Consider the following 24,574-nt stretch of genomic DNA (forward strand, 5'->3'; position numbering starts at 1 on the left):
TGTTTTAATGCACAATAAAGCTGCTGTACTTTTTCTAAAGTTAAGTGTATTTATTTGACCCAGGCAAAATTAAATGACACCAACATCTTGGCTCATGTACATAAATAAGTAATAATTAACTTTTTTTTCAAGAAAATCCTCATACCTAATGCTGTTTAATTTATTTTCAAATATCAACACATTTCTTAGCCCAAAAAACAGATATTGGCTTTAAAATGTATTGCCGGATATCGGCAAACACACCAATACGCAGATATGGCTAATGCCTACAATAGTAGGCTGAACTGCTTGCGTTTCATGCTAACGCCTTCTACAGCTATTATTTCCACTAAATGACCTCTGTCATTGGGTGAAAGGCAAGCCGTATGTGAAGAGATGTATATATACTGTATATATATATATGTATATATATGTATATACATATATATGCTTGTTTGTCACCACAACTTTTTCATTTAAAAGTGCAGTTTTAAATGAAAAAACAAAAAGTTGTGACAAACAATCGTGTATAAACCCTCATAAATAAGTAATAGTGGGCCAATTAATAAAACAATAATTGGCATTGGGTGATTTTCATTTCATTAATTGGCCAGATAATGGTAACAAATGGCCATATTCACCAGTCTCTCTTTTCATTTCCCTTTTCAGATTGCAAATTCAACATCCATCTTTTCAACGACAACTCTCTGCAGGAAAGGAAGGGTAGAGCAGTCATGGTCTATGCCAACAAAGACGGCAAGAAGATGGTGGCCTGCTGCAGGAGCAACAATGAAGTCTACGCGGAGGCGATGGTGAGAGACAGCCAGTAATAAAGCAGCTTTGAGGAGCAGACAGCTGCTCAGCAGAGAGGTCGTTACGGACCCCTCACAGATCTCATGTTGTAAGGAAATGACTTCGTTTTATTACATGTTCCTAAAGTCCGTACTGAATTTGGCCATAATTCTAAATCATAACATTTAACATGACTGTACAGTAACAATATGGGGCTAATATGGTAATAGTAGGGTAATAATTTAGTAATAGTCAAATTTCTGAGGATGAATTTCAACATTATAAATAATTAACACATAAGACTCAAAATGTTTTTTTTTTGTGCTTATTTTAACCATAAAAGGGCCAGAAAATGTCCTGTGAGTAAGTGCGTTTGCCCATTTATCCAGAATAACTTTCAACATCTGGTAGTTGTTTGCAATTTACTGCATGTTAAAATAGTGTATTAACAATTAACCCTATTCACGGACAGTGGACAGTGAGGGGACGAGCAGACACGTGCAGCGTTAATTAGTTAAATAAGTTGTAAATGCGTAGTTCAAGTTTAGTCATTATTAGCTTTGGTGTTAGTTTTTTGTGATATGGAGCGTTTGATTCAAAAAGGTCATAATAAAACCCAGCATAAGATGCTATATTAACAATGTACAGGATTTTTTTTTGTTCAATTTTTGGTACTATAATAACCTTGTGCCACACGACCAATCAGATCAATTCATTTCGCGGAACAAATCTTTTGGGACCGAACATTTCCTGGTTAAATGAAGGGAACAATAATTGACTCCATGTTCATGTTTTTCCAGCAGGATCTTCCAAAGAAAATTGAAGAACGCCAACACAAGGCCTTGTTCTACATGACCATGGTTGTATCCAACAAGTACATGTTTGAGTCGACTTTGTACCCATCAAAGTTCCTGGGATTTGAGCCTGACAAACGTAATTCCTCCCTGAAGGCAGTGGTGTTGCTTGAGAAAGGTCATAGAGGTGTGGACGAAAAAGCGGAGGTCACTTTAACCAAAAAAGTCATCTGAAAACAGAAGTCATGAAGAAGTTGCTTCAGGAACAACGTGTGACTTTTCGGTCTTTTGCACCGCCATGTTTTTTACAGTAGCCCACAAGATGAACATGAATTTAACGCTTTGTCTCTTCTATCTGCATACATGTCTGCACTGCACTTATATTTCAAATAAAGATCATGTATAAACTAGAAAAACAAGCTTTTATTAACAACAGTTGATGACTGATTTCTGAGAACAAAAATGTTTAAACGTTACTGCTAGAAACAAGAGTTGAAAAACTTTTTTTTACAAATACAGAAATGTACTTTATTTTGACAGGAGCAGTTTTTTTTTATTTCAAATGTCAAAATGAGTTCTGACAGATTTTATTTCATGGTGACATTTCCTCCATATGCATATTTACTGACAGTGAACGAGGAAGCACCTTTTCTATGTCACACCAGTGATTTCCAACTTTATTAATAATAATAATAATAATAATAATAATAATAATATACTGTATGTCAATGAATAATGCTGTGGAGCTATACTAACATCCTTCTTCTTGCTTGTTTTCCTTTAAGCTCAGGTGTTGCAACAATAACACGCTTTTATTTGTTATTGTTACCCTAACATGTGCGTACTTTTTGCAGATGACATTACCACGTTCATTTAAAAGCTTTATGAAACTTTTCTTTTCCTTTTACATCGATGTGCGAAAGGGAGAACTCCTACAGAGAAATGGAATATGCTATTTTGATACATTTTATACCTTTTGTATGAAGTGATAAAAAGTCAAAAATATGAAAACAGTTTGTGTGCAAAACCTTTAATGACATGAATTCAACAGATAGTACAAAGCAAAAGTTGATGTGTGTGAAACGAATAGACCGACACCAAAGCACAAACTCCACCCTTTTTAATGCAGTGAGGTTATTATAGGCTGTCGTGCTGCGCTGTATACAGGACGATCACACAGAGACATTTGCCATATTTGCTGAAAATATTGTAGAAATGACTCCAACCTTTTGAAAGAAAAAAATGAAAATAAACTGGCATTTTGATATTTCCAAAAACGTGTTGTCTTTTCATTGGTTTGTCGTTTGCCGACTCACACCACGACTGCAACAAGTGATCGCTGAGCAATCAACTACTGTATTAATCAGTGATTTTAGTGATTTCAGCTTCTTAAAGGGAGTTTTTTTTATAAATGTGCAGATATATAAGGTGCACGTGTAGAGTCAGTGTCACATACAGTTGACGGTACACTGTGAGGAAAGAGGAACAACCAGGTTCATGCATTGTTTTCATGTGATGAAATGGCCCAACTGGAAAAATATAAATACAATTCTAACACAGCTTCTATTCTGTTTACAATTCAATGTATATGGACATAATGACACCTGGGGTTGTTTTTTATTATTATTACATTCTATCTTTATATAGATATAAAGTGCTGAACGCTGACTACTGAATACGACACACCAACTCTGCATTAGTACCATATACACCCCTAAATCTCTCCCTTTACATTTGAATATTCTCTGGTTTCTTTCATTCACGTTGCTGGACTTTGATTTTTCTCCACCTTTTTTTTTACATTTCATGAACCAAACACCCAAATAAAATAAATTAATAAAGAAAGCTGGACAAAACTGAATCGACTGTTAATGATTACTGTTGAGCTGACTCTCAGGATGGGTCTGAAAGGACTACACTATCCCGGAGTTCACCAGCAGCAGCAGCAGCAGCAAACTGACGACCTGTCACCTGATCAGTCATTGTCACTGATTTGGAGCACCTGTGAAGACACTGAAGGACTCTGTCATTCAGTCAAACTAACTTCAGAGAGAAGACCTCCAAGTTCTCTCATAGGTTCAGACCAAAGACGCCAATGGTCGGTGAAATATTTTATTTACTTTCATGGTGTTTGAAATGCTGCTTAAAATGTTTACGTTTATGTATAACTACTGCGTAGATTGCCTGAAGAACACATTGCAGCATTGACTGCATTGATTTATGTTAAATGGGTTTGTGCTGGAACAATATTTCATTTTGAGTTAGGAAATTAAAGGTATAAAGATACAAAAGGATAGTAAAAAGTTAAATGTTAAAACTTAACTAAAAAATTTGGAAAAATCATGAAATTAGATTTACTTTATTCTATTAATAAGGCTTAAGTGTTTAATCCATTTAAAATGTTTAATCAATGTTTAAATTCATTTAAAATGCATTAAAAAATGTTAATGTTAATTAAAATTGTAACTTTTGTTTCTGTCTTTCAAGGTTTACAACCTTATTTACTGACCAGACCAATCAACTGACAAAGCCAAAAGGAAAATAAAAATGAGTGGAAATTGGAGTTGTCCTTGTGTCCTTTGGATGTAGAACAAGAGGACATGACAGTTACTTATAATCCTGATGCAGCCCCAGTTCATACACGACTGTAAACACAACACAGCTCAGTAAGTTAGAGGCAGTCTTAGTATAACATGGTTGATAGTAAGGTCTTACAGGACCAGTGTGTAGGATTTTATGGCATCTGGAGAAGGTTTTAATTTGAAGTGTATAAGAGAGACTCGACCCTGTGATGGACTGCTGACCTGTGTGCAGGGTGTTGCCCAGCATTTGGCTCTACGGCAGGTGGGATTGGCTCCAGTTGCCCCCCATGACCCTCATGGAGGATAAAGCAGTAAAAATGAGTGAGTGAGAAACGATTGTGGTGTTCAGGTGGCATAAAAACATGAAAAGCCTTCTTTGGAGCCACTTTTTTTATTTCTCCATCCTGGGCTAATGTACAAACATGGCAGACTTCATGGCTGATGATCAAGTCGTGTACAAATACATGGTAGGGTTGCATTGATTAATCATATCCCATTGATAATCTATTTTGATAATTAATGTTTCAGGTTTTTTCTTTGTTTTATTTTTAATAAATAAGTTCTTATGTTCATTTTGTTCCTTCAGCTTCTTCACTAAATATAATTAAAAGCGTTGTCAAAACTGCGTTTTACCACATGTTAACTTGTGTTCTGTGCGTCAGAGGGTGAAAAATGAAAAACTCTCCATGAAGCAGGATGAGTGTCGACCAATGAAAACACATCATGCAAATATATACCAACATGTTTATGTGCCCCAACAATAACAGGCTCGCCCTCGATTAAGTGTTACACAGCAAGCATGTGGGAGTGCCCGCGAATATAAATGGCACAATCCAATATTTCTTAATTTTCAGAAGGGAATAAATAATTTTCAATACTGTATTCAATTTCTATTGCTAGACCCCCCCCAAAAAATTTATACACTGGACCTGTTTTGTGATTATCATCACTTAATGGATGGCTTGACTCAGTGAGGTGGTTAGGATCAGGCCGTCCTAACTTAGTAGAGCAGCAAAAAGGCTAATAATACAAGTGTGCTCTCCCTGCTCCTCACTCCGGCTCACTGGACTCAGCGCTTCCACAAAGGCTGTAAAAAGCACTTGCTGCTGTCAGTATGGCAGGAAGAGAAACATGGACCATGTGGGCGAGTTCTAACCGCGGAGATGAAGGCAAAGCTAGAATCTGAAGTGCTCTCCTGTTATTAAACATGTGCACGCCGTGATTACAACAAAATACAGTTAAGACATTAGCCACCAACAGCCCCTGTACATGAAAAGAAGAATGGAAATGAGACGGTGTTTGTTGGAAACATGCGCATCCACCCTAACAGTTACAAATCAGACAAGTAGATATCGCATGATTGCAGATTTCTTTTAAGTAGCGACATATGTAATACGTAGTGAGAATGCAAAAGCACCTGAAGCCTGAACTGATCAACACGAATCCCAATTATACACACATCGTCAACATGATATATTTCGAAGAATAAACATGGAACATCTTAAATGTTTTTACAGTCAGCCGAGACGATCTCTCGTGTCCCGGCGTCCGGGTCGAGTCTCAACTTTCCATTCCAGTTCATTTGCTCCAGAGCAGAGCGACGGCTTTACAGATGCCAACGTCGTTATAGTTAAAGTAGCAGAGGCCGGCGAACGTGACAGTGGACAGGAGGAAGAGGCTTGCTTTGGCCGCCTTGATCTTTGATTCGCCATGAACGTAGTCTGTCAGCACCTGGCCGAGGCCCCTACAAGACAACAAGAAAAGACAAGTGAGTAGGGCTGAACAAATAATCGTTCTTTGATTGGAATCAATACATTTTTTTTTTAAATCCATCAGTCACAACTCTTCTGTATGAATTAAAAATTAATTACTACAGAATAGGAAGCAAGTTAAGACTCCAACTTCAATAATACTGCATTGGAATTTGGTGTCTCACATGATAATACATTTTTTGAAGTCTAACAATATGAATATTGAACAGAAACTTGACTTTTTAAAGTTATAATGACATCCCGAATCAAACTGCAATATCCATCAGGAAGGAAGAAAGAAAGAAAATCACAATAAGATATTTTCCCCAGATAGATTTGAGCCATCACGAGTGACAATAAATCAAATCAACAACAAAAAAAACTGCCTACATCTGTTTGGCATGGCCTCACTCGAGAGGTTATGATGTCAGCATTGTTCTTTGCTATGCGTTTACATTTATTTTGTTTTGTTTTGTATAACTGGCACCTTGGCAATCATAGCTGGCTTCTCAAATTGTGAATTACGAACACTGGCAACTTTGTATAAACCAAATGTGATAGTTTTACAGCGACTGTGTCATTGTCCCATAACGGTTTCATAATAACAGCTCATTAAAACATGAATGATCTCATTGCAGCACCATTATTTTGCACCCATTTACTTGTTCTATAACACTATATATCACATGCTTCCATTATTGTCTGCAAACTGAAAACCTGTTTCACGTGCAGCTGTGCACATGCACCAGGCTACATCCTTACTACTGCATTTTGTAGTCTTCCCAATTCCTCCTGAGGCCAAACATTATATACATAATTACATAATCATATGGCCTGAGGAGTTACTGTGCTCTATCACTAGTTTCAGGTCTTCTTTATTGGAACATGATGTAATGTTTTTGTAATGTTCACATTTAGAGAAAAACGGGTGATTAAGTATGACACACATGAGTAGACACCTCAAAACCTCAACATGGGGCTTCTAAAACAGCATACAACTATCCATTTAACAGACTGCATTCAAATTAGAGCGAGCAGGTGCTGACAGTGCTGCCTTTACCACCCTTCACAAAGCCTTATGTCTGACTGAAGCCACGTTCACCACACTGGCTTCCACCTCCCACATTCCTTAGTGCTATAAAATCCTATTAGGCACAGATGATGCTTATCCTGTGGACCAGCTAAAAAAAAAAAAACTCTTTAACACATTGAAGTGATGATGCTAAATGACCCTGGAGCATTAGTCTAAGTCATTATGGTCAAAGGTTGACCCTCAGAGATACCCACCTGCCCCGGGGGCCACAAGAGACCTGGCTAAATATCACTAATGTCACTGACGGGCTCTGGTTTGAAGCCCTCAGCTGCCACGACTGTTTGCACTCTAACGGATGGAAGAGCACATCACTGAGACACTAAGCTAAAGCCACCTTCAAGTCCGCGGACTCAGTTCAAATTAACCATGGCTGATGTCATAGCTGCCGACAGCTGTGGTGGTGAGACGGATGAAAAAATAATCAACCTGGCACAACTTTCACCTTGTTAAACCTTCCTTTGAACTGGGATGACATGTTTGAGGAATAGGTTTTCCTGGAACTTTCAAATGACTCACTCAGTGTGTGTGTGTGTGTGTGTGTGGTGTGGGTGTGTGTGTGTGTGTGTGGGTGTTAAGACCACAGACGTGAGGTCGAGTAATATTAGATAATTTCACACTGGATTGAAAGTGCCTAGAAGGTCATGTGAAGAAGGGATTTAATTTCATAATAAATTAATCTGACGATTATTTTCTTGATTAATCAAAACCACAAATGATTCACTTTTAATGATTGCTTTGTTGTCCAGAGCAAGGAAATGAAGAAAATATTCACATTTAAGAAGCTTAAACAAATCGGAAATCCTGTTTTAATCATGAAAAAACTTCAAACCGATTAATCGATCATCAAAAAAGTTTAATTTTGATTTGATTGATAATCAATAAATTGTTTCAGCTCTAGATTTAATCCCAATGTTGGTGTTTTCCCAGGAAAAGTGAAGTGTCTGTGTATCACTCACTCACTCTCACTGCGCTTTTCCATTATACAGTCCTAGCTCTACTCGTGATGGGTTTTTATGTTGTACAACGGGCTTTTAAAATTTGAGTTTGAACTGAAAAATGTGTAAAAATATGACACCTTCATTATTATGTATATGAAACGGGTGAAATGTGACTGCAAGTCAGTGCGAGCTCATCTTACCAGTGGCCATGCAGTGTCAAGGCAGCAGCCAAAGAATAGTCAATGACTGGACCAGGGTTAAAATAGGCGACAGGTCCCATGGACAGCAACAGGATGCTCAGCACTCGCTCTGCTGTCCAGTGCAGGGAGGCGGCTTTAGAGCCAGGGCCTGCTGTAGAGCAAGAGACACAAAAGGTTTTTTCAATACACAGAACCTCTGTCGATGATACTGAAAACAATTTTACAATTCATCCCCGCTGAGACTGAAGATGAAATATTGGTGTGACGTCTTCTTGAAACGCATCTACCAGCTTTTAGAAATCCTCCAACATATCAAACATCAAAACATGTGGTTTAGCTGGGAATGGTGTGCTACCACTTTTATGAAAATTGCAAAGATTCCACCACATGATAATTCAGCACTCTAAATCTGGGCTACAAAACACCAGAGCTCTCAGAGGCTCATAAATACATGACATAATTGAAATGAAGCAACTAGAGTGCCATGACTTGGACTTTGATCACTATCACTGCGATAGGATACTTGAACTGAACATTATTTATTAGTTTAATTATATTATCGCCTTTATCTTGCAGTGACAAAAGGAGTTAAGTTAAAATAAAAGATGAAAAAAAATGTATCTTAGAAGGTTCACTTGTTGATGAAAGCAAGTCAACAGGTTGATAAATGTGCAGTCTTCTTCTAGTTTGACTTATTCCGTTTCTGATCTTGAAAAATGTTTTTGTAATGCCAATCACAATATCCAAAAGCACAATGTATTATTCTTTTTATGTATTATTCAATGTATTATCTTTTTTTGTCTTTTCCAACTCGATTCACTATGATATCAGACATGTGAAATGCAGCAAATCAATTGTGGCACTTCTGCTGGAACACAATTACTCAAACATCTAAATAGCTGCCTGTTGATAATATTTTTGACAATCAGCTATAAACTGACTTGTTGGCCCACTTTCCTGATATTCTGTACACTGCAGCCCGTAAACAATCTTAACATGTCAACACTAACCGTAAAGAGCTTGTGACGCATGGATCCTCGCTGTCAGCAGGTGGGGTTGCTCCTGGTATTTATGAGGTATGGCCAGCGGTCTGGGCAACAAAGTGCTTTGATAAAACAGAGCTGTAAAAAGAAAGAACACGCCAAGAGTTGCAGTTTAAAAGGTGCTACATGTAAGAAATGTATTCTATTAAGACATAAAATGACCGTGATGTGTCATCAGAAATTAAATAAACATGTATGTTTTGGTCTCACAGCCAGCCATCCAATAACACAGCGCGTACCACTTATTAGTGCTTAGATTTATTTCTGTTTATCAGAAAATCTGGCAGCCATGACCCTGCAATGTTTTCAGTTTGAACTGCAGTAACCTCTTAAATACAAAAAATTGTTTGGGTACATATTTTATGCATTTTACCTTTTTTTTTACCTTTAACTGGAATTACCTATGTGTAGATATTCTTCCTGGGGTCTGACAACATGTAACAATACATCATAACAAACACAGTAACTTATAACAGAGCAAGACACAGCAGAACACAGTATTATGTGCATGTGCCTTTTTGATCACTTGTAGAGTGGAAAAACGAGCAGGGAAGCACATATTTACATATTTTAAACACACAATGACTGAATGAATGTCTGTGTGTGTTACACGTGTAATCTACATAAACTTAAAATGTCTTATCTATCACCCATCTCTCAAATGTTTAAATACATTTCTGTTTTTGTTCTGTGATTCATATGTTTTACATCATATACTATTGCATTTTCCATTTTGGAAAAATGAATGTAACCCAGTAATACTCGACTTCTACCATCATCACACATGATTTATCTTCAACAGTCTTACAATTTATGTTAATGGTACTACGCATATGTCAGGTTATTGTTTTAATTTGTGGTTATTGTTTAATTTGAGATGAATTGAATCCTTTTCCCATTTATACAGCCGTTGCGTACAGTTGGGCGTCTGCTCAACGTCACAGTCTGATGTCATCATGGCAGCAACTTTCAATTCCACCGACTACGCGTTACTACTTAAACGCCTAGTAGGTTTACGTTAGTTATAGTAGTTATAAGAAGGTGAACTATTATTCCGTGACAGTAACCACTAACAATTACATGAGTTCCTACTAGTTTACTTGAAATGAACTTGAGTGTAGTCTCCGACACAGCCAGAATTCGCCGTCCCTTCGGTTGAAATCGCCCTGATATCAGCGTTCCACAGTCGCGTTTGCAAACACATTCAAACAAAAGAAAACACAACGGAGAGAAACAAGTACTTACGTTTAAATCCTCTGCGACATACACAACTTAACCTGACCACAGACGCCATGATGCTCGTTCAACCAAGGTCACCACCGTCGTTACCCGGATGTAGTTATGGCGTCATCAGCAGCACAAAGATGGCAGCTGCTTGAGATGATTATATATCAAACTCCTGTCTGTCGTCGCTGAACAGTGACGCTGTTGTTATTGTTGTTGTTGTTGTTGTTTACACCTTTCACAAATTACAGTATTGTATTGTAAGTTTAAAGTCTACAGTTGGTGTGTAATATTTTGTGGTATTTTTTAAAAAACAAACTAAATTTACTTTGGGTCAAAATAATAATAGTAAATGCTCCTCTTTTAGGTCTCTTGTCCTTTTATCTTTGAGATTTCTAATATTCATTTTCTGGGGCTGTATCTTTCTTTACGAGTCATCAAAAGGGCTGAATACATAATAATAATTATTATTTGTGATAGAAGCACTGTAGGGCATCCATGATGTGACACGGATGCCCTATAGTCCTTTATTCAAGGACAATTTTCTTGTTTGTAATGAGAAATGTCGAATAAAATATAATGTCTTGTTTTGTTATCCCCATTTAATGATATTTTAAGACATTTTTTGCTGTAAAGTCTTTCTTTCAAATGGGTAATTGCTATTATGTTTGATGAATGTTGAAATTATGATGAATTTATTAATTTGTCATTTGGACTAAATCATTTAAGTTCAATGTATCTGAAGCTGCAGGTTTTGAAAGGAAACAAAGTAGCAAAGAAATGTAGGCCTAAAAGTGCTTAACAAAACAAACTGTACATTATCACAAAATATACAATTAAAAGAAAAGATTAGACAACAACATAAGATAAAATAAAATGGAAGCAACAAAAATCAATAATTGGGGTTCCAAATACATCCATTCAGATCAATGGCAAGTACATTCCCTGCTGCTGCTGCCGCCTGCTCTTTGTCTCCATACCAGTAGAGGCGCAGTTCATTTGGAACGAGCCTACAGTATGCCTGTAGTCGCTCCATATAGTTTGTAAATCAGCGGTATTTTACCTAAACGTTACATCGCAGTCGCAGTGAAATCAAAGGCAGCCTAAGGTCACCTCAGCTCCCCACGTTGCCTGTAGAAGCACAGTCCATTTATAATTTTTCACGTCTGTTACTCCTGTGTAACGACACCATGGACAACTTTGAGAATTTCAACACGTCCGAAAAGGCGCAAGCGGCGGAGTTGCAACGAATGATCGCCGTAGAGCAGCAGAAAGCACAGTTCCAGGCTCAGGTTTGTATGCTAACCATGCTAATATGAATTCAGTCGTTTAGCATACATGGCCGGTGTCGTGACGAAAAGTGATCGAAGCAAAAAAAAAAAAAAAATCCCCTCAGCCACAAGTTGGTAGCCCAACTCACTGATTGGCAGCTGGAATACTGAATGTTATTGTTTGTGCTAGCCCTTTACAGACACTTCAACTGGCTAAAAGGGCTCAGCGAGCTATAATGTTTAATATGTCACACCCCCTATGAAGCCAAGTGAGTTTAGACACAAAAATATCCTCCCAGCCACTTTCAATAGACAAAAGGGACTGAGTGGGCTGTAATGTATAAAATGTATTATCTCCAAATGATGTTTTGTGATTCTGAAGCAAAACATATCCTCAGCTACAAGGTAGGAGCCCAAGTCCTTTTACACTAGCCCTTTACAGGTATACAACTGGTAAAGGGGGCCGATGGGGGCTAATGTACAAAATATGTCATACCCCAATGAAACCAGGTGATTTTGACTCAAAAATATCCCGTCAAATCACCTTTTGGCAACTGGTATACTGCATGTTATTGTATCCACTAGCCTTTTACAGGTATTTTAAGTGGTGAAAAAGTCCTCTAGGATAATTTCTGCTTTTAATAAACATGCGCACACAAGGATAACAGACATACCAACCAAAGATGTGTCTTTGTCATTAGCACAGACAGAATATATATTTGCACAGTCTGAGAGTTTAATCCAGAGATCCAAAGCATCTATGATAGTCATGAATTTCGTGATAGAGCTTTAACAGGCTTTGCACATGTACAGTCGTACGCTGGCTGTGCAGAGAGGCCAACAACAGCAGTTCTGTCTGACAGGTGTGCAAAAGTCACATGACAAAATTGTCAGTTTTGTTGACGTAGTTTGTTGCAACTTTGTGTGGATAATTTACTGTGAATAAATCTGTCTTTTATCTTGTAGTAGTAAAGTACATTTCTTATGTACTCAAATGAAAAATATTCGGTTGACTTAAGGAATGCAGTCTTGGTTCCTTTTTGTATCATTTTCATGATTTTGCCTGTGTTAATGCATAAAGCATGATATGATGTGATTTTTAAATTGTGACTCTTGATGCTATGAAACTAGTTTTTTGCACAATACAGTTGCATATTGTCTTAATTTTGCACATTTTTTAATGTATGTAATTTCTTTTGGAAAGGGTTAAAAATATATATTTTTTTTTTTAAAAAAAAACAACTGCTTTTAATGTTAATGGTTAATCAGCTATTTCAGCTCTGAATGGAGTAGCGGCTTGACTCTAGCTCTTCTAAGTGATTACCACAATACATACATCAACCTGTCCGTAATCAATCAACCTCTGTCTATTTTCATTTTGATTCCAGGTGCACAATTTCACTGACATCTGCTGGGACAAGTGTGTGGACAGCCCGGGTTCAAAGCTCGACTACCGGACAGAGACGTGTCTAGTGAGCTGTGTGGAGCGATTTATCGACACCACCCTGACCATAACCAACCGCTTCACACAGATGGTGCAGAAGGGAGCACATTAATGACAGACTGGAAGTATCAAGAGGACTGTATGAGGACATTAATGACAACGTGTAAAGGATGTGTTTTTATTTCTTCCTGTTTGGACTGGTGGTGCTTTAGAGGTCCAAAAGAAGTCATGTGACATTAGTGAACCGAGACCAAGCACTTCGCCCTCCTGTCTATTATCCATCATGTTGTAAACACAGTTAAGGATGGAGTACAGTTCTTTCTTCAGGATGCTCATTCACTCATCTCTGTGAAGAGCATGTCCAGCTTCAGTTGTGTCCCTTTCTTTGTCACACCATCATAATGTAAGTGAGAAAAGAAGTGATGATAAGGATTTTCATCAACATCATTATTGACAGTAGCACTGGATTGTTTTCACATATTTATTTACAAAAAGTTGTATGTTGAAAAGTGAAAGTTCACATGAAAGCATGACTTTAAAGACAAGTGTACACATACAGAATTTAATGGAACTGAATGAAGTTGGAAATAAATATACAAGTTTAACAATTCTTAATTACATGACAAGTGTCTTAGTTTTGAGACCGTTTGTTTTTCAGAAATTGTGGGGGGGGGAAATATTGTTGGAGTCCAGGGAAAGGCTATTTTGTGAGATGGGTTTAAAAAGATAAACATCCCTGTGAATGGACATTGGGTGCATTCAGATTACCAGCCATAAGTAACTTGTACTGTCTTTATCCTACTGATGTGATCTCATCTGATCTAACATGTTCAGGGTTGTGTGGTCACAGAAATCCAACCATCAATTCTGTTTTATATTAAATCATTTGTGTCACTTCAGTATGTGGACCTAGATACGTGGCCAGGTCACACTAGTGAGAACAGTTTTTTTTGCTTATACAAATGAATTTAGCAGGAACATAATCGGCCTTCTCTGGCAGTGTGTGGCTTTACAGAGCTCACTCTCTCACAAACTGACTGCGATAGCTTCTGTTTCGGAATTTACCCTATGAAGAATCAATAAAGCTACATCTTATCTTATTTGCCACTTCAGTACAGAGTGCTCTCACAATTATGAATTTTTCTGTTATTTTGCTATTGGACTGTTTGAGAGGAGACGAACACTTTCAGATGCACAAGACTACGAATATGAACTGTCAATCTGATCTGGAATGAATCAGATTTGAACTATAAAGTTGGTAATCTGAACAAGTAATGTGATAGGTTTGTAAAAAGAGCATTGAAGAAAGTGCAGAAGCGTCATTCTCGCTCAGATTACTTGATTTACTGAACGGTTATTATGGATTTAGTCATCAGTGACGCCAAAGAAATCCTGTCTACTGTCCTCGCGTGGTGTGACTGGTGTTCAGTGAACAGAATTCCTCGTATAAGCACTTTTTACCAGCGAAATTGAACAAGTACACTTTAAAGTCGTCTTAGATGAAGTGGTGTCCTATATTTCATTTTCTCGTACATACGGGTAAAATATGGAGCAGCCGAAATTAAAGAAAGTAGAGAAATGAATTACATGACTTAACGGTCTCTGGTATTGAGAGATAACCGTCTGCTCCACCAGGAGCTCAGCTGTTCTATGAATTATTTTGATGATAAATTAATCGTTAAAAAATAATCAGCAGGTATTTTGACAACCCAAGCAATTGTTTGCTCATGTTTTTTTAGTGTTACTGTATACAAATCACAAATAAAACTACAGAGTCAGGCTGTTAATGTTTTTTGCTGCCCTGAGTGCAGACTTCATGGCTGTTTCGATCCACCCATGAGGTGTGGCTGTGTGTTCTCCTGCAAAGTGCACCCGTCCCTCACGCTGGAACAGTTCCCTCGCGTAGTCTCCCTGCTGGTAAGGCGTGAACAGGGCAAAGGCTCCCAGACTGTAAGGATCTAGGCCCCACTTCTTCACCAGCCCCCCCGTCCACACACTCCTGATAGCCTCTCCGTGGATCATGACCAGGTCGTCCAGAACCACATCCATCAGCTCCTCCTCACTCATCCCTTGGAAGAGCGTGGAATCGTCAGAGCAGGTGTAAGAAGCAAGAAGGGCCCCTGCGTCTGTACCCGGGAAGCTGTGGCTGGGGTAGTAGATGAAGCGAGAGACGCGGTCTGTGATGCTCTTCCCTCCTCTGATGCCCTCTTTCTCCCAGAAGCGCACGCTGAAGCTGAGAATCACCTTGGTTAAGCTGGCATAGTGAACTGAACGCAGGGCCTCCATCTTGTCCCCGGAGAGCGGGGGCTGGAAGTGAATGAAGAGCGTGGCTTTGGCTGTGGCCGTAATCAGAGCATAATCTACAGTGAGGTTGGTTAGAGAGCCTGAATTACGCCAGTCCTGATACGTCACAGTTACACTGCTGCTTCCTCTTTGGTCGACCAGCTTGACTTTGGAGTTGAGAAGGATGGTGGAATTTAACACCTGGTAAAAGGCTCTCGGGAGGTGGTCGAAGCCGTCTGTCACTTCAAAGTATCTGGAACAGAAAAACACCAGGAAGCTGATCAAATGACAAACATGGTGCTGCTCATAATGACAGCTCTGCAATGTTTTGTCTTGTATGATATACTAGTTCTAACGTTACACTCTCCCCATCACTCTATGGAAGCAGTGAAAAAAAGTGTGTGTTTATCTACAAAAATGAGAGTGCCGTGTCTACAAACTTGAAAAACACACAGATGAAGATCAGATTTTTAATTTCTTTATGTATTTTTTTATTTTTACAAAGGAGATTGTCGGTTTTGCGCTTCTGTCACATTGTCACGAAACCTGGGAGCTGCTGAGATGACTGAAGTTGATGCAGCCTCACTGATGTAACACAATGTACTGATCACCACAGAGCTCGTTAGGTTTTATAGTATATATTTATAGTGTTTATAAGTGCCGATTGCACATTTAGTGCACATTTGCGCATTTGTTCCAAGGTTTAAAAAGCAAGGCTATTAAACTGGTTTACTAGTTTGTAGCACTGCAGCGTGCTGTTGTATTTTTTCAATTCATATTCAATATCACCACACACTTCACTTTGACTATGAAAATGCAAATTAAAACTTGGCCATTTTTTTTTAATTTACTAACCTCTAATGTTATACATACAGTACATATGTCAATGAAATAAAAGAAGTAAGAGTGACACTAGTTTGGAGTAAACAACACAGCTAAGATATAATTAATGCAATTATATTGTGATATTTGTATCAATAATTTTAAAGCAGGGGGTCCAAATTCAAATTCAGCTTAGGGCCCCATAAAGGCTTGGGCCAGCCCTGCATCTGTGCACATCTCCAGTGAATATAATGCATTTACGCATGCAAAAGACTAAAGTGAAGAACCCCAAACATGTAAATAATTACAGTACTTAGGGAGTTAATTTCAACTATCTACCAGGAAACTCTGACTCTAACCTGTTCTGGCACATCTGTGATGCTCTATATCTGATAATCAGCCACTATGCAAACTTAAGTCCATATGACATACTCATTGTGGTCGTTTATGTCTGACTGGAGGTAGAGCGTCTCTGTCAGTGAAGTGTAGAAGAGGCCGTTTTCATTCAGAATGTCTCCGATCATCCTCACAGCACCGCGACTCAGGTTTCCCTCCTTCACCAGATATTCCTGTAAACAGTCTTTCAAGTTATTATTCAGGTTTCATTCAAATACCAACTAAATGCCGATGTGGACCTAAAAAGGGTACAAATGCTTGTTGCTGGGGACGTACCTTTTTAAAAGACAATTTTGGTTGGTGAAAGACTCTTTGGTGTACACATATGTATGTATACAATGTTACAGACATGTACCAACTGAAAGGGCATGATTTGAGGTATTTTTAAGATACAAAAATGATCAATAATTGTCTACATAATAATAAAACTTTGATCCTTACTTGCAGGAATAAAAAGCTAATTCAAAGTTGTTGGTTTTTTAACGTTTTGAAAAGGAATAAGTGCATATATACCCTTATATAAATGTGGTTTATTGTTCTAGCGAGGGAACTTTGTACCTACAGGGACTGAAATGTTCTTGTCTTGTACCCCTTTTTCTTGAGTGTGCGTGATACTTAAAAAAAAATGAATAAATGGCTACCTTCACTGTGTAGGAATCATATTTATTCATCATGGCACTGCAGCCCATGATCCTGAGGTCATCCCTCACCTGTGCACAGAGTACAACACTTAAAAAAAAAGCTATCTATTTATAATCATGCAACAAAACAACATTAACATGTATGAACATGCGGGCAATACTATCAATGATGTCTGCGTGATAATGTGTGGAGTGCATACGGACCTTCCACAGTGCCTGACTGAAGAGTTGAGGGGCCGACTTCCCTCTCTCACTTTCGTTCAAGCTGTAGTTGAGGACACCTGGGTTGTTTTCCACAGTGTAGGTTTTGTGCAGGACGCCATTTACCAGATAGTACGTGTTGATGTCATCTTCGATGAAGCGGTTCAGGGAAACTTTTAATTTGGAGGCAACAGAAAGCAGAATCCTATGGAATATATTGATGTTAATTATTTGTATGTGTTCAAGAGACGTGACATGCTCTTTCTATGTAATAAGACTCGTTGTTAAAAAATGGATATAAGGTATAGATTATTTAGTCAAAGCAGAATTGCTGATTTTTGGGGGGGCACTGAAACCAGCTGTGAGTTCTGTTTGTGGTCACCTCACAAATACAAATACATTATTCACTCTTAGCTCCGTTTTGGCCTCCACCAATCCCTGAGGGAAATAAACTGAATATTCTTAAATAGATTCAAATGTTCTTGTTTCAAGAAAATGGTTCGTTATCCCGAACAAAAAAAAAGAATCAATAATAAATCTCTGTTTACCAGTGAGTTCTTCTCATAATCATGGTTTAGGACAGGGGTCACCAACCTTTTTGAGACCGAGAGCTACCTGAAGGTTAGAGAATAATATGGAGGGCTACCATATTAACATTTTATGCAGTTTACCATTTAAATGATAAATATTATGCATTCATTTGCATACACATTAATTCCAGTGCTTACTCCTAATGATTATCACAGTTTTTATAAACAATATCAAGGACATTTTACTCAGTGATCATATGGATACATACAAGTGAGGTGAAGTGAAATGAGCCCGCGGGCACCTCGTTGGCTGCTCGCGGGCTACCAGGTGCCCGCGGGCACCACGTTGGTGACCACTGGTTTAGGAGTATAACTCACTTATGAAAGCTGGGAATCCTCATAGCTCCCACTTCTGCATACCAGCCTTCTTTTCTGTTCCTGAACGTCTCCACACGGCCTCCAATGCGGTCACTTGCTTCTATTATGGTGACCTTGTTGTCCATGGAGACACAGAATCATCGTGTTAAATGCACTTTTACAAGCAAAGTAGAATTTTTAACACGGAAACGCAGAGCGTCCTCGTGACAGTGGCCGTTTCCATGGCACCATAAACACTACAATACAATTCTGTCCATGACAACACTGGTGTGACGATACAGTGATTGTGAGATCATCTATAATATATATATTATGATGTATACATAACAGAACAGGAAAACAAGTATTTCTTCACAGTATTTGTATTTGTTCACAACAAATCATATGTTTCAAAAAAACTGACGACTGAGATCTGAGAAAAAACAAAAACCCCAAGGCTATAAAACTACATGCATTGCATGCAATTGTGCAAATTAAACATTTCAGTCAATGCAAATTAAAAATAAATAAAGGTGTGTCATATCAAGTAAATGCATAGTTTACTGTCTATCTACAATATTTCTGCCCTTTTCTTGCAGCAGTTTTTTGTTTTTTGTGTGCAGGCAAAAGTGAAATTGAAACAAACTTGAAACTTTTGACCATTCAGAATGAAAAGATGTTTTATCTTTCGACATTTCTGTCTCATTAGCCGCAGCCGACAAACAAAGCCGTCAATTAAGCCAATTATTTATCCGACCATAGATCTCAGGAAGTTGGAAGTTATGTTGTGTTCCAGTGCAACTGGGTGGAGTGAACAGGGTTTTTAAATCAGTCCAAAGGCTGAGGAAGGTCTCATTTTTCTCATTTGTCCTTTCATTGGCATTAAAATCTTACATACTGCCTCTTTAAGCACCAGCGCATCATCCACATGCTTTTTCTCCAGAGCGAGAAAGAACAAGAGAAGAAGACCAGTTTAAAATATCATCATATACAGCAGATAAATGAGTGGAGCAACACCATCAAGGCCCGCAGCCTCCCGACCCTCACTGTGACAGACTTACAAAGCTTTTGCAAATAAATCAAGATGCTGACTCGAATGATCAGTGTTCGCTGAGAAACATTTTAACATTTTAAGCAAGCGTAAATGTTAAATGAATCTACCTTATGTCCAGCATCTTCCAAAAACTTTGCAGCGGTGAGTCCAGCGATCCCTCCTCCGATGACTGCCACGTGACGGGGCGTCCTGGTGGCGGGGAGGCCTTTATTCACGATGTTGAGGAGCTCGCTGTAGTCTGTGTCTTGGAGGCAGTCGAACAGGGGGTCTCCTGTGATCCCACTCACAGCGATCAATACAACCCCCACGAGAACCAGAGGAACTGAAGGAGGAATAAAATACCAGGTCATGGGGGCCTCATTCAAAGAAGTTATTCCACAGGAGATTGTTTTTGTCATTGTCACCAAACAGATGTTTTGAATGCTGCACCTCGCCTCATCAGACTGAGATGCATTTAAATACAAGTAGGGCTGAAACAATTACTCGAATAATCAATTATTAATCGTCAACTATTTTGATAAAAGGTTTGTCGGTGTGAGGGTATTTTTCATTTTTCATGATTTCTGATCGTTTTAGCTTCTTAAATGTGAATATTTTCTGGTTTCTTTGCTCTATATAACAAAGAAATCATTTAAACTGCATCATTTTCTTTGTGGACAAAACAAGACATTTGACAACATCATCATTTCCAGGTTTGACAAACACTGATCAGTATTTTATGGACCAAACAATAACTTGATTAATTGAGAAGATACTCGACAGATTAATCGATTATGAATAGAATCGTTAGCTCCAGTACTCAAAATAATGTTCTTAGCCTTATATGGTGTAGTCTGGTAAGAAAAAACTTGCATAGAATTGCTTTAAAGTATAAAAAGTATTTAAAGTATAAAAATATATAAGATAAGAGTGATTATGTACAATAACAATAACAATACTATAAACAATCACATATCCTGTCCAATGGGTATTTACTCTATATATGTTTTTAATAATAGTTGTATTCGATTTATCAAACATATCGTTTGGAAATTCCTGTTTTACCTACATTGAAAACACTACATAAATATAAAAATAGTATATGTTATACAGTTTGATGTACACATTTGTTCTTTTCACATTTTACATTGTGAGCTGGACGATGGATTTGTCATCTTTAAAAAGCGGATCCCTGACTAAAAAGGTTTGAGGAAACATCATAGGGTAATTGTGTAAAAGAGGGAATATTTTCAAAAGTTACCATTCCGGGATTTTACATTAAAAAAAGGGGAAGATCCTCTTAGCTTCCAACATAACCAAGTCCCATCGAAGCAGAAACTAAGCCACAGAGCGTCAGATTCCATTTTCACAGTGAATCACTCTCATTGCACAATTAGCTGTCACTTCTGCAAAACAGATTTTATTCATCTATAATAGTAAATAGTCAACATATTACATTCATATTCAATGAATGTAATATGTCATAGAAATAAAATACTCACTGAATTTACACAGTGCAATGTGAGGGATCATCTTAAGGATGGAGGTCCACGATCTGGACGTCTTCACACTGTTGCTAATGCCGGCACTATAAGAGGGAAAGGAAACCTACCAAAGGCAAAGTGAGAGAGAGGTGTCGCCCTTATGTTACCATGTGGAATATCCCACTGATCTAAACATGTCTTTTATTTAAAACAAAGAAAAAAGCATTTCATTTGCTAAAAGGAAAAAAGGTAATTGTCAAAACAAATGCTTAAATGAATAAGAAATTGTGCTGATGTCTCTTACGCTACATTCACTCACCTTTAACAAAGGTAAAGTCTCGTACGTCATCATAAGCCGACGCATAACCGAGTGGAAATGAGCAAGTCCTCCACACAGCTACACTTCTAACGCTCTGTGTCTGTATATGAAGGAAGAGCTGGACGTGTGGTATGTGTGAAATTGCACACAACGTCATTTTAATGAGGGGACCGTGTGGTTCCTCGAGTCTTCAGGCTGGAAATATTTTCCCACACCGGCTCGAGAGTCAACCACACTGAACAAATCAGATTAGTGAGGTTCTTCTAGTCATCTGCATACCTCATTTCCTCCATCTTCATTCATTTCAATATCTGACCTGAAAGCAGTGGCGGACTGGGACAATAATTCAGGCCGGGAATTTGATGCCATTCCAGGCCACCCTTCTCACACACACACACACTTCTCTGTGTATACATCTATATATATATATATATAGATGTATATATATATATATTTTCATTGATTGATTTTATATTATTAATGATTGCACACACAACCCAGAAAGACAGGTGTCTGTGAACACAGCCTATACAGTTTATAGTCGTACTATATAGAGCTTGTATATATTATAATGATAGTCAAACTATTGTTTATGGTGCAGAATTACAATAAAGACAACTGCCACAAAGCTGCAGCCTAATAGATTAAGAGTAAACAAACAAGCTAGCTGTATTTAATTAGGATTTATTATTTACTATCCTGTAGTGGCTCAAACATTATACAACAAAATCATATTTTACATTCATCTCTTGCTAGTCTGGATTGATTGTGTGTGTGTGTGTGTGTGTGTGTGTGTGTGTGTGTAGTGGTGATGATTGAACGATAACATTTTGCTGCGTCTGTGGCAAGAGTTTTCCTTTTCTGTCTCTCTCTGCTCCACCTCTCCTTTTCTTCTGTCTCTCTCTGCTCCCACCTTTCCTTTCTTCTGTCTCTCTCTGCTCCACCTCCTTTCTGCTTTTCCTTGTCTCTCTCTGCTCCACCTTTCCTTTTCTTCTGTCTCTCTCTCCTCTCTCCTTTTCTTCTGTCTCTCTCTCTCTCTGCTCCACCTTTCCTTTTCTTCTGTCTCTCTCTGCTCCACCTTTCCTTTTCTTTGTCTCTCTCTGCTCCACCTTTCCTTTTCTTCTGTCTCTCTCTCTCTGTCTCTCTCTCTCTCTCTGCTCCACCTCTCCTTTTCTTCTGTCTCTCTCTCTCTCTTCACCTCTTCCTTTTCTTCTGTGTCTCTCTCTCTCTCCACCTCTGTCTGCTTCTGTCTCTCTCTCTCTCTGCTCCACCTCTCCTTTTCTTCTGTCTCTCTCTCTCTCTTCTCCACCCTCTCCTTTTCTTCTGTGTCTCTCTCTCTGCTCCACCTCTCCTCTTCTTCTCTCTCTCTGCTCTCTCTTCTGTCTCTCTCTCTCTCTGCTCCACCTCTCCTTTTCTTCTCTCTCTCTCTCTCTCTGCTCCACTCCTCTTTCTTCTGTCTCTCTCTCTCTCCACCTCTCTTTTCTTGTCTCTCTCTCTCTGCTCCACCTTCTCCTTTTCTTCTGTCTCTCTCTCTCTCTCTCCACCTTTCCTTTTCTTCTCTCTCTCTCTCTGCTCCCACCTCTCCTTTTCTTCTCTCTCTCTCTCTGCTCCACCTCCTCTTTCTTCTGTCTCTCTCTCTGCTCCACCTCTCCTTTTCTTCTGTCTCTCTCTCTGCTCCACCTCTCCTTTTCTTCTGTCTCTCTCTCTCTCTGCTCCACCTTTCCTTTTCTTCTGTCTCTCTCTCTCTCTGCTCCACCTCTCCTTTTCTTCTGTCTCTCTCTCTGTCTCTGCTCCACCTCTCTCTTTTCTTCTGTCTCTCTCTCTGCTCCTCCCTCTCCTTTCTCTTCTCTCTCTCTCTCTCTCTCTGCCTTTCCTTTTCTTCTGTCTCTCTCTCTCTCTGCTCCACCTCTCTTTTCTCTCTCTCTCTCTCTGCTCCACCTTTCCTTTTCTCTCTCTCTGCTCCACCTCTCCTTCTTCTGTCTCTCTCTCTGCTCCACCTCTCCTTTCTTCTGTCTCTCTCTCTCTCTCTGCTCCACCTCTCCTTTTCCTCTGTCCCTCCATTCTCTCGACCAGTAGAGTGAAGACAGCGGAGCTAATTGATTGTTGTGTGGCGCCGACAGGTCATTACGTCACGAGATAGACTGATTTGATTGGCCCGGGCGTCCGGTAACTCCAGTCAGTCCGGTGACTGTTCAAGTCAGACCAGGATGACCATCGGGAGCACCGGGAAACATCCCGGTGCTCCCGATGGTCAATCCGCCACTGCCTGAACGTCAGTCTTAGTTCAAACTTTAATTACCGTAAATATAACAGACGTGAATTCTGCTATTACAAAGACAAATATACTATATTTACTCTACGACATGTAACGACAGTCAGTTTCACTCACCGCTCTACTTGTGTGTGTCCAACAGGGAATAGATCACACACACAGACACACACACACACCCTTTATAGACTGCAGTAAATGAAAGCATGGGTGGGATGGACACAGAGGAGCAAAGTTTCATTTTCCTTACATCTTTAGTAGCTGTAATTATGGAAAATTGGATTTAAAAATAGAATCATTTATGTCGAAATGAAAGTGAAAGAGGAGAAAAAAAAACCTTAAGGGCACTGTTCTATCTCGCGACAGAGCCTCATTTACATTTAAATAATGCTAAATACTGAGGTTGCTGGTTCAGCTGACGTCTGACATCACAGCTTACAAAAACCATGTGGCTGAACACATCATTGTTGCTGGTCAAGGTGCAGGTTTTATTTCACATCTTTGTCAGCATATGGGACAGAAACTGAGGTCAGCGAACTTGGGAGAGGAATCTGCCATGTTAATATATAATGTATATGTATCATCATCAAGCTACACTCAGCATACGTTTAACGGCCACTTTATTAGGGACACATGACACATAAGAAAGGGGCACCCGTTGTGGTCTGTGCATCTGCTTCAAGGTTTGATGTCTTGTTGTACATTCAGAGATGGTCTTCTTGTGACAAAAACTTTCTCTGATCTTTCACTGATCTCAAGAGTCCATCAATAAACACAATAAAGCATGAATATTTTCAGAGAACCAATAGTATCAGTATTGTTAATATTGTCATTGATGACAGAGAGTTTCAGTGATGGAGAGACTGTTTCAGGTCATCTGTTGCACTCATTCCCAGATACTAAGGGCAGCTGAAGACTTATTAGATGACAGATGCATAAAATTAAATTGTTATTCATTGATCAAACACACATTTGGTATTGTCATTGTTAATATCTTGAATGGGGTTGTACTGGTTGCTTGATTGCTGATTGCTTGTGTTGCTGTGGGAACTTGATTTGTGTTCTTGCTTTCAAAAGTTAAAGTTAAAGTTATTGTTTAGAAAAAACACTCAATATCCTTTTTATTTA

The 24,574-nt window shown here is 38.7% G+C and overlaps 3 protein-coding genes across 4 annotated transcripts; 1 reads left to right on the forward strand and 2 right to left on the reverse strand.

Moving 5' to 3' along the window:
- Nucleotides 1-4,522: 4,522 nt before the first annotated feature.
- On the reverse strand, nt 4,523-10,512 carry sdhdb (succinate dehydrogenase complex, subunit D, integral membrane protein b). Of its 2 annotated transcripts, none has more exons than XM_044031795.1 (4): nt 10,418-10,512; nt 9,140-9,250; nt 8,130-8,277; nt 4,523-5,891 (listed from the first exon to the last, which is right to left on the reverse strand). In XM_044031795.1, exons 1-4 carry the CDS (start codon nt 10,464-10,466, stop codon nt 5,726-5,728), a joined length of 474 nt encoding a protein of 157 aa, XP_043887730.1. In that variant the 5' UTR covers nt 10,467-10,512; the 3' UTR covers nt 4,523-5,725. The 2 variants fall into 2 exon arrangements, with proteins under 2 accessions (XP_043887730.1, XP_043887729.1); XM_044031794.1 differs by having other exon boundaries at nt 8,130-8,280; nt 10,418-10,511.
- A 953-nt stretch (nt 10,513-11,465) lies between these two features.
- Nucleotides 11,466-13,726, forward strand: timm8b (translocase of inner mitochondrial membrane 8 homolog B (yeast)). Its single transcript, XM_044031796.1, has 2 exons — nt 11,466-11,688; nt 13,056-13,726. Exons 1-2 carry the CDS (start codon nt 11,587-11,589, stop codon nt 13,221-13,223), a joined length of 270 nt encoding a protein of 89 aa, XP_043887731.1. The 5' UTR covers nt 11,466-11,586; the 3' UTR covers nt 13,224-13,726.
- Nucleotides 13,578-23,621, reverse strand: il4i1 (interleukin 4 induced 1). Its single transcript, XM_044031792.1, has 8 exons — nt 23,567-23,621; nt 20,877-20,982; nt 19,503-19,717; nt 18,363-18,475; nt 17,458-17,659; nt 17,254-17,322; nt 16,649-16,785; nt 13,578-15,647 (listed from the first exon to the last, which is right to left on the reverse strand). The coding sequence occupies exons 2-8, from the start codon at nt 20,905-20,907 to the stop codon at nt 14,879-14,881; spliced, it is 1,536 nt and encodes a 511-aa protein (XP_043887727.1). The 5' UTR covers nt 20,908-20,982; nt 23,567-23,621; the 3' UTR covers nt 13,578-14,878.
- Between the last annotated feature and the right edge of the window lie 953 nt (nt 23,622-24,574).

This window comes from Solea senegalensis, linkage group LG8 (assembly GCF_019176455.1).
Source record: "Solea senegalensis isolate Sse05_10M linkage group LG8, IFAPA_SoseM_1, whole genome shotgun sequence".
NCBI classification, from domain to species: domain Eukaryota; kingdom Metazoa; phylum Chordata; class Actinopteri; order Pleuronectiformes; family Soleidae; genus Solea; species Solea senegalensis.